Source organism: Blennius ocellaris (assembly GCF_963422515.1).
Source record: "Blennius ocellaris genome assembly, chromosome: 3".
Lineage (NCBI taxonomy): Eukaryota > Metazoa > Chordata > Actinopteri > Blenniiformes > Blenniidae > Blennius > Blennius ocellaris.
Genome location: NC_137652.1, coordinates 14678450 through 14689107, shown reverse-complemented (window position 1 = coordinate 14689107; position 10658 = coordinate 14678450). Strand labels below are relative to the sequence as shown.

The 10658-nt window shown below is 40.2% G+C and overlaps 2 protein-coding genes across 3 annotated transcripts; one reads left to right on the top strand and one right to left on the bottom strand.

The window, feature by feature from the left end:
* The first annotated feature begins 2761 nt into the window (after positions 1 to 2761).
* LOC308149212 (sialidase-3-like) lies at positions 2762 to 5523 on the top strand. Of its 2 annotated transcripts, none has more exons than XM_080520886.1 (4): positions 2762 to 2891; positions 3317 to 3424; positions 3748 to 3975; positions 4052 to 5523. In XM_080520886.1, exons 3-4 carry the CDS (start codon positions 3763 to 3765, stop codon positions 5000 to 5002), a joined length of 1164 nt encoding a protein of 387 aa, XP_080377012.1. In that variant the 5' UTR covers positions 2762 to 2891; positions 3317 to 3424; positions 3748 to 3762; the 3' UTR covers positions 5003 to 5523. The 2 variants fall into 2 exon arrangements, with proteins under 2 accessions (XP_080377012.1, XP_080377011.1); XM_080520885.1 differs by having other exon boundaries at positions 2885 to 3020.
* Positions 5524 to 6313: 790 nt separating this feature from the next.
* On the bottom strand, positions 6314 to 10352 carry LOC308128688 (forkhead box protein D3-like). The gene has a single exon (XM_080494348.1). It carries the CDS (start codon positions 10273 to 10275, stop codon positions 9367 to 9369), a length of 909 nt encoding a protein of 302 aa, XP_080350474.1. The 5' UTR covers positions 10276 to 10352; the 3' UTR covers positions 6314 to 9366.
* Positions 10353 to 10658: the final 306 nt, after the last annotated feature.

The window sequence follows — 10658 nt, the reverse complement described above, 5'->3', positions numbered from 1 at the left end:
ACATGTCGGCCACAGAGCAAAGAGAGAGCCAGACACACACACACACACACACAGTCACATTCACACCTACACACAATTCAGCAAAGGTCATTTCTTAACTGCGAAAGCAACACAGAGTGCAAGGGGAACATGCAATCTCCGCAAGGAGAATCTTTTAAAATCAAGAGCTCGAACCACTACATCACCAATGTCCTCTCACACAACATGAATCATTTAATCATCACTTCAATACTTTCAGGGGTTTAGTCAATCAGGTTTGGGGATGTTAAGCTGCTGATATTTAACCAGATATATTTTAAAGCAACATTAGGTAATAATAGTAATAATATAGGAATTATGTGGTGATAAAATTAAGTATTTAATTGTATTCATCAAATATTTAGCTTTACGTGCAAAGTGATCTTGTTTTCCTTTACACCTAATAAAAATGGAGAAAAAAACCCCATTAAATTTGCTACTAATTTACCTCCTGACGTAACTTGCGTGTGAGTTAAAGTGTTTTTACAGTTTGGAGAGAAAACAAACGTGATTTAAATTTAGTGGATTTGTGTGATGAAGGTCTGACAAAGTCATGATTTTCTTTTTTTTATTATTGTAATATAAACAGTGTTGACCAGTAAGTTCTGCATTGATTGTAATGCAAGGCTCAGGATGTTGTCTTTTATACCACAGATGAATCTTTAATTGGGCACAAATGTTCAATATTTATACCCCTGGTCTCGGTATCCATGTTGATATTTAATTTTTTAATAAATGTGTTGAACAAGTGTTTTACGCAGCAGAAAATGCTGGATAATTTGATTAGCTTCAAGAAAATCTACCAATTCAACAAATCTGCCAAACTAAAATGAAGCATTACTGAATTTATATAAAATATTTTAGGTCAACATAATGCGTTGAAAAATGTATTTTACAGTCCTGAAAGTTTTATGGAGTATAATTATTATTTTTATTCAAATGAACAGAAAGCTTGTGTTTCCAGGAGGATTGATTTGTGTGCAGTGGTCAAAGAAGCAGAAATGCATTGGTTCTAATCACATTTAATACCTTACTCTGCTGTGTTTTTTATTTGTGTTTGTTTTTCAAGGTTGTATTTTTATTTCTTGCCTTTTCATCTCTCTAACTCTCTGCCACTGAAATTCACTGTTTATAAATATCACTAAATGTGACTGTAGACACTAAAGCTAAGTTAAGTTTGGGCCAAAAACGATTTAACGATAATCAAGTCTGTTACAGATCCTTTCATCTCCCTCTTTTCTTGCTCTCGCATCCCTGGCTTGGTTCTCCAACACCTGTCAGCTCCACTTTTTTATGAGCACTGGAGTGAGTAGTGGCCACAGAGCAGAAAGAGGGGACAGCACTGCGGAAGGAGAGAAGTGGGAGGAGGAAACGAAAAGGGGGATATTTGTGATATTTATGGGCTGCAGGGTTGTGTTGTTCTGTTGCACTTGGGCACCAACTCAATTTCTCCCTGGTTTTGTTCAATAATGTATCCAGTCCGGATTTCGATAATGACGCTTATTATTCATAAAGACCTCAGGCCAGCCTGTCCTTTCAGTACAAATCTGACCACCAAACACCTGCATACACAGCAGAATTGACTGAGGGTTTCTTCGCTTGTAAACACTTGGGAAGCTTAAAGTTACTCTCCCAGAATCTTGTCGGCAAAAACGAGGACCCAGTTTTAGTTGTTGATGTACATCTCTAATAAATTGTCAATATCTTTGGGAAGGAAATGTGTATTTACCCTCACACAACCACGTATTTCCAGCATTTAAATGTTTGATTGTTTGTAAACATATCGACTTTGGTGTGATTGATTTGGAAAACTCCGGATTGGAAATGTTGAAGTAATGTAGTCATGTAGAAAAAAGTGGTTAATTTTTATTTATTGATTTATTCTCTGCGCAAAAGTAATACATTTTATGGAAAGTATATTTTAAAGACTTTTTCTGGTAGAGTAACTTTGATTGATTTAATTATCCTGTTACGCTGTCCAACAGAGTTGTTTCGTGATTTTTATCACCCATCTTAACAGTAATTGTCTAACATAGCTTTATAATTGTTAAGGAATCGTGGAGAGTGTGGTTTCAGTGTGGGACTAAGCTGCTGCTCCCAGGACTGGCAGACGTTTTGTGGGAGAGGGAAGAGGAAGAACGATTGAACTGAGTCACTCTGTGACCTTAAAGTAATCATTTCTGTGCATTTGCAGTACAGCGGATTAAAAGAATTCATGGGACCACAATCAACGGCTTTTCTCATTAGTTTTAAGGTTTTTCTTGTTTCTGGGGATTCACTTGTTACATGTGCACCTATGTTGCTGTTTAGTTTCGTTTATATTTCTTCCGTGTGTGTGTGTGTGTGTGTGTGTGTGTGTGTGTGTGTGTGTGTGTGTGTGTGTGTGTGTGTGTGTGTGTGTGTGTGTGTGTGTGTGTGTGTGTGTGTGTGTGTGTGTGTGTGTGTGTGTGTGTGTGTGTGTGTGTGTGTGTGTGTGTGTGTGTATTAGGAATCATTCCTTATACCAATGAAATATCCAGTTTGATTCCAGGCCTCTCTGTTTGAACTTTGCATATTCTCCTTGTTCCTTGAGGGGTTTCCTCTGGAGACTCTGGTCCCCCCCCCCCCCCCCCCCATACAGTATGTTTGGTGTAATTGGTGGTGACACTAGTTTGGAAATAATAGGCATGACTGTCTATATTGTCTCTGTGTTTGCCTTCTGATGGCATAGCTAACTTTACAGTTTGTATACCCTTTTGGTCATAGTCACAATGTTTGGAGGAAGAACACGGATGAGGACAACCCAAAGAACACCGTCCCAGCCATGAAACATGGAGGTGGAAACATCTGACTTTGGGGGTGCTTTTCTGCAAACGGGACCAGGCGACTGCAAGGTAGTGAGAGGAGGATGGTTGGAGCAATGCATCGGGAGGTTTTGGGCAACAACCACCTCCTTCCCTCAGTAAGAAGTAGATTGTTGCTGAGGCTTCCAGCATGACAATGACCTGAAACTCACAGCCAGGGTAAGGGTTCTATAGATTTATTTCATGCAAGAATCTCTCTCTCTCTCTCTCTCTCTCTCTCTCTCTCTCTCTCTCTCTCTCTCTCTCTCTCTCTCTCTCTCTCTCTCTCTCTCTCTCTCTCTCTCTCTCTCTCTCTCTCTCTCTCTCTCTCTCTCTCTCTCTCTCTCTCTCTCTCTCTCTCTCTCTCTCTGTTTTTATCAAAGACGTGTGATAAGATTGTTTGTAGTCATCACTTTTACTTCCTGTTGCACCACATATTTTTGGACTGTAATATACAGGAAGTTTCATTCCTTAAGGTTTCCGGCTGCTCTGAGTCATGTGTGATCTGCGCATGTGTGGGAAAGGTTGAGGCAACAGATCACTGAACACAGACACGCACTTGCAGAAGAGCAAATAAATCCCTGGTGAGTTATTTATTTTATCTTGTGCCATCTTAATGCATTGTTTCTGTTGAAAAGTTGATATCACACTACCATTGTCTTTACATGTTTGCAGTCAATCAGTTGAACTTGCAAATCTCTTTTCTAACTGAACTGTGGCGGTGAAGTGCTTGGTTTCCATTATCCATTAACCAAACAATTCAGGACTCGTTTGTTATTTTTGGCATCAAATTCTTTGGGAAAACTCTGACAGCACATAATCAAAAAACACACAACCAAAATCATTGGCCAAACTTGAATGATCAAACAGTTCAAATATAATTTTTTTTATTTGTTGTATTGTTAAGGCACAGACCTTTACCATGGCTATGGTTCTAGAGGCTTCCCAACCTGAAGAATCAGCTGTCTTCAAATCTGGACCATTTTATCGGATACCGGCTCTTTTCTACGAAAGACAAAGCAAAACTCTTCTCGCCTTCGCGGAAGAGAGAAAGGCTCCCAGTGACAATACCACAGAGATGCTGGTTATGAGGAGAGGAGAGCTGAACGTTTCTGAGGGGAAGAAAACTGTCATGGTGAATACTGTAGTCCAGTCTTGTCAAGATTGTGTGCTGTTTAAAAACACTTACTCCTGAACGATTTCTCTTTCAGTGGTCGCCCCATGAACCCGTGAATGAGGCAAAAATGGATGGATATCGTCCTATGAACCCCTGTCCAGTGTACGACAAAAACAGCCAAACTCTCTTCCTGTTTTTCATCTGTATCGAAGGCACTCTCTCTGACTGGGATCAGATAAGACGTGGCACTAACAAGACCCGTCTCTGCTTCATCACCAGCAACGATCTGGGAAAAACCTGGACCAATGTGATTAACTTGACTGACAACCTGAGCAGTGAAATTCAACGATGGGCAACTTTTGCTGTTGGGCCGGGTCATGGTCTTCAAACAGAAGAGGGTAGATTAATTGTCCCAGTCAGTGCTTATCCTATACCTGTCAACCTATTCGGTCTTAGACGGGTTGCATACGCGCTCTCTCTGTACAGCGATGACTCTGGTAAAACATGGGAGTTTGGCACAATGCTTGGGACACAGTCAGGTGAGTGCGAAATGGCAGAGTTTTTCGAGAATGGTCAAAGTTTCATCTACTGCAATGCCCGTAATGTGAGGGGCTATCGAGTGGAGGCCTTGAGTGGTGATAAAGGAAAGAGTTTTGAAACACTTGCAGATGGGATGCTGGTGGAAACGGGTAGCGGTTGTCAGGGGAGTGTAGTTGCCTTTCCAGCTCAAGGATCAGAGGCGGATTCAGGCCAGAACCAAAACAAGTGGCTGCTCTTCAGCCACCCAAACGACAAAACCACAAGGAAGCATTTAGCCGTGTATCTGAACAAAAGTCCCCGAAACCCAACAGCATGGAGCAGACCCTGGATCATTCACAAAGGGTGCAGTGGCTACTCCAACCTGGCTTATGTTGATGATGGTTGGTTTGTGTGTCTGATGGAGTGTGGGAGGATTACTGAACTTGAGCAGATAGCCTGTAAAGTCTTCCACTTCAGTGAGGTTGACAAAGGCATTGCAAAGCCCAACTACTGTCCCATATCGTGACCACAGCCGTAAAAATAATACGATTTCTTTTCAGCTGCTGTGGGCTTCACCAGTTTTTGTTCCACTTGTTCACATTTTGTTTGAATCAGTTCATTTGTAATTATTCTGACCATGCAGTATTTGTCATTGACATAATGATGGTGTGAAACATCCACAGGACCAAAGCAATGGAGAGTTAAATACATAAAAACTGAATGAACAGCCACCACCAACAACACATATTTAGAAGACAACTGATGGTAGACGAAGAAGAATGTTAAATGAAATGGTGATCACAGACACTTATCTATTTGTGAAGATCCGTAACCATACAGCAATCCTAAATACAACAGAGCCTGTTTACACGAGAGCAGCCAGATTTACATTAGATGCTGGGTTATGATTAAGGTGACTTAACTAAGATTAAAATAACAGTTTTGTGTTTTTCTATTTTTAATCCACGCCCCCACCTCCCACATCTTTTTCATACTGTCTCTACTACAAATGACAAGTTATGTTACATCAAGCTTTATATATATATAACAAGATTATTTGTTTTATTTACCACAAATAAATGTATTTAATCTGCAATAAGGATTTAACACATTCAGTTTATCCAAACGTTTAATTCACAAATATGCCTGCTTTTATCATATCCTTTTAATGTCTTGATTTTATTATTTTGTTATGATCTATGTTAATTGAATATATTGTGTATGTGATCCAAATGAATGTGTTTACATATTGATGTCACATATTGAGATTAAAAATTATTGCTAAGGAAATGAATGGTGTGATAATCACTGACGACATGATGACTGAATTATCAGTCCTAAATAAATAAAACAAAGACAACTTTAGAAATGTTTTCACCAATGGTGGGATGAAATGTCAATGAAAACAGGATACTCCCATATTTATATTTACTCCCAAATTGTATCTAAAAATAGAATGAGCCAAAGAATACCCGTAGGGCTTTATAATCATTAACATTTTAGAGAGACAAAGCTTTTATAAGGTAAAGATGGGTAATAGTTTGTCAATCTTTGCAAAATCACTACTTTTTTTAAGAACAATAAAAAAATGTTCCTCAAAGCAAAATAATTGAAAGTGGAATTAATAATCTCGGTGACCAATCGATGACTCAAAAATACAGAACAACCCGCAAAAGGGTGAGGAGAGGTCATTGTTGGATACTGGTGTTTATGAAGACCTCAGATTACATTGCATAGAAACCAGTCATGATTCTGTACTGACAGTTATTGACTCCAGAAAGGATTACTCGTGTGATCAGTCCTTCAAGCAATTTATTGAAAACTCTCTGAAGCACGATGAAAAAGTTTCCCAATACAATCAAAATTGGATTATTACTCTGACAAAAGCAATGGTAAGGGGTTGTAACTGTGTCTTTAGCATGGTAAGCTGACGTAAACGTGCAACAATTGCTCCAATCAGACAACTTGTCTTTTAGGAAAGGTCTTGCATATTTCCGTAGAACAATGAGGACATACTAAATCCATCACAACAGCATGGCTTCCCAGTGGGAGAGGTCCAGAACTCTAGTGAACATCAGATGCTTCATGTGCGTCACTCAGGTTTGGGACTGAGAAAGAGGTACAAAAAAAAATAAATAGAAGCAATATTGAACTTCATCCAGATCTGTCACTTCTTACATATTTAGACACAGAAGACGACATAGTGCACAATGGTCAACATGCCCTGTGCCTACTTTTTTCCCTCCCAAGATATTTCTTTGTCATCAAACTAAATACAAGTTCAGATTCTTCATGGAAAGGAAAACTGAGTAACTTTAGATATGTTGTTTTTGTTCATTCATGCAATCTATTTTTTTTTTTACCTTCTGAATATTGTCCTAACCTTTTTAAATTTTGAGTGCTCCCGATGCTTGTTGTTGATGTGCGACAGGGGAAAATGAGTCTGACTACAGTCTGGACTTGAAATAAGATCAAAGCATCAGTGAATAATGAGTCAATTGCAAAAGAAAAAAAAATGGACTCATTTTTTTTTTTTTCCTCATTTGTAAATAACCACCAAACAAGCAGACATTGGAAGCAGCCAGACAAAACATAATGAGCTCCCGCTCGCTCACCCTGAAACTGATCATTTGAAACATTTGTGTTTCTTAGGGACAACATAGAAGAAACAAGACTTTCAGATGAGAAAAAAAAAAACAGGTCTGGAAATGTAATCCAAGTGAAAACCCCACATGACATTGACACACAGATTTTAAAAGAATAAATTAAAAAACACCTACACTCAAAGTGTTAAAGTTATGGCATAACGAGTCTACTTATTAATGATTAGATCATAGTGAAATGGGCTTTTGTATATGGTCATTCAATCTTATAATAAAATCTTTCAATTTCTTTCCAGATGTGGATGAGAAAAGAGGCTCTGCTGCCGGCCCGGGTCTGAGAGATTGTAAAGAGGTTCACTTGTTACACACTCAAATCATATTTCCTGTGTCAGTGCTCATGCCACAGTCCATCTCAGTGACTCTGGCTCCCACTTCACTGACTGACTTTAATGGGTCATGCTTCATGGAGATCTATAGGCTTTTCTTTTTTTCCAGCGAGGGGAACAGGATTGTAAGTGTGCACGTGTGCTGTAATTGAATAAAACTCAATACGACTCGAGTGTTCCGGGACAAGCAAACTGCTCCCCGAGGGGTTATTTAAGAGGAAGGCAGCTGTTTAAAGATGAGAAAAGACCGGCAATGAGCCATGTCGCACCTACGCCTAAATCCTTGAAGATATTACATCTATCCTTTCCTTTTCCCTCATTACTGTCCTCAATCTTTAACTGGTTAAAGCCGATATATGCCACTTCTGAGTGCTTCTGCTGGAGGCTTCGCCTTCATCAAGAGAGGTTTTTTGCACCTTTGCATATATAGCTTAAGAGTGACTTTTATATCACGTGTATCAAGACAACTGTGCTCTAACCATAGATGAATAAATTAAACAAATATAAGTGAGTTGCAGGGTTGCTTTTCAAAGCAAGACATCTAGTTTAGAAAGTAATGGACTGCAGTCATCAACCATCAAAACATACAAAAAACCTTCATTGAACAATTATTCCACTTGTGTATTCATGTTTTGGAATAGAAGAAAAGAAAGTGGAAGGGATGAAAAGAAAGAACTTGCATAATTATTTGGAGTTGTTTAGTTATGACTTCTGGTCTTTCTGTGAAGTTTGTCATGAACCTATAGAGAAGCAGAGTACAATCATTTCAGGTTTCTTATTTGTTGTTTTTTTTCCAGTCAATTAATGCATTGAATCTTCCTTTTGGGATTTTTCTATGCCTGATGTCATTTGCAATCATTTCTGAATTATTTTATGCGATATTTCTTAAAACCTGAGACAAAAGCTTTACCATTGCTGATTTATAGATGTGACTTTATTTTGTTCAATAGAACTCAAGTACACATTTAAGTGGAAAAGCCTTTTTGCAGAAAAAAAAGACAAACGGTGTAAGTCAGATTGTGTATTTGCAGATTGTTTCCCTCCAAAACTCATCTGTGTACAAACAAACATCAACTTAAACGACACTACAAATAATCCATCACGGTCTAATGCGTAGTTTTAAGAGACACGTGAGCTCTCAGACGTATGTGACAATGTACATGACTGTGTAAAGCAGCATGTGCTGTGATGAAGACCTCCAGCAGGAACTCTATTAAACCTGCAACTTATTATACAAGACAACAAAGGGAGGGGAAGAAGAGAAACTGTGCAGATGTTTTTAATATACATTTATATCGAAAGAAAGAAGGAAAGAAGGAAAGAAAGTCAATGTGTATCGTTTGTTTTTTAAATTGCTCTCGTTCAACTGTTTGGTAGACAAATAAGACGTTTAGAACAATAAACAAATGTTCTAAATTTTATTTGTGGACTATAACTTTTCTTTTAACGTCAAACTTTAAAAATTGGCCCAAATGCTCAGTGTTAACAGAAGAAATAGTATTAGTCTGAAGTTAGCTTTATTGGAGTGTAGCTTGATATAATATCTAATTACATTGTTTTTAATATATATGTATATTTGGTTCTTTTTCAAATACGACATCCTGACACATTTTTCAAGTCTTGGCTACATTATTGTTTTTTCATTATTATTATAATGTTTAAGTTCAGTTAATGTAACAGTTGAAATATCTATGCATCAGGATTACTTCATTAATTTGAATTACATAGAAAGCAAATGTGAATCTAGATTCAACTACAAACAGCAAATGTACAATTAGTTAGAAAACTTCAACCCACGAGGCTTAAACTGTGGAGTTTTGCGCAGAAAAAGGACGTTGTCGAACTGTACCGTGCGTAATGGCAGCAGAAAGGAGGGAAATCTGTTCACAAACATTGTTGGGTTAAATTAAACCAGGCGACAACTTTATGATCCCTGTGGGGAAGATGGGCAGCTGAGAAACCGGGTAGTTGGGCATCATTCCGTGGACCGAGCCGGGGGGGATGAAGCTGGGAGCCAGAGATGGAAGCGCGGCGCAGCGTCGTGCGTCGAAATGTTCAAAAGTCTGACTGGAGGGGAAACTCTTGGACAGGATCGAGGAGAGCGCAGGTATGATGCTGCTGACAGGTGGGATGCTGCTGGGGCAAACGTGGGAGCCCACACGGCCTTCTATGGCCAGATCGCGGTAGAGGTCCAGACCGTGCGGGGCAGAAGCCATCCTGTGCGCTCCGATCAGAGGGAACGCTGCGGGAATGACGTTGCGCTCCGGCGCGCCGGACTCCTTCATCTGTCCCAGATAGAAGTGCTGCCTCTTAAAGCGTTTCCTCCGACGAAGAAAGCTGCCGTTTTCAAACATGTCGGCGGACATGGGGTCCAGGGTCCAGTAATTCCCTTTCCCCGGGTTCCCGGGCTCCCGGGGCATTTTGACAAAGCAATCATTTAAAGACAAGTTGTGGCGGATCGAGTTCTGCCACGCAGGGAACTTCTCCCGATAGTACGAGAACCTCTGGCTGATAAAGTCACAGATCTCACTCAAAGTCAGCCTCTTTTTGGGGCTCTGGAGGATGGCCATGGTGATGAGGGCGATGTATGAGTAGGGAGGCTTTGCAGACGCTGAAGCTGAAGCTGAAGCGCCTCTCCTGGTCGGACCTTCCTGCGGCCGCTCTGCAAAGTCGCCCTGTTCCCGCTTCACCTCTGAACTGAGGGAGGATCGCTCCAACTCCACTTTCCCCCCGTTGAACTCTGAGCAATCGATACCCCTCACATCTTCACCACAGTCCGTCTCGTCCATGGGCTTGCTGTCCAGGGTCATGATCCAGAGTGTCCGGTGGGACGGCGGCCCCCAACAGGCGGCGATCGGAGCCTGTTCAGGACAGAAAGGGTGGACCCCCTTCTTCTCCTTTCATTCACAAAAAAAGTTGCGCATCGGACTGCTGCTTTGACTTTTCAGCCTCCTCCTCCTCCTCCCCCCCCCCCCCTCTCCTCCTCCTCCCCTGCTACTGCACTACTCGTCATATAAACAGTCCTAAAAAACCCTCATATCATCTATCATGTACTCAGAGTAATATATGGATACCAAGGATGTCATTTCAGTAATTCTCCACGGATTTCAAACCCTCCAAAACAGTATTTTCTTATTTAAAGACGCATTTAATATGGATCATACAAACGCACTCTATTCAGGAGATGCCACCT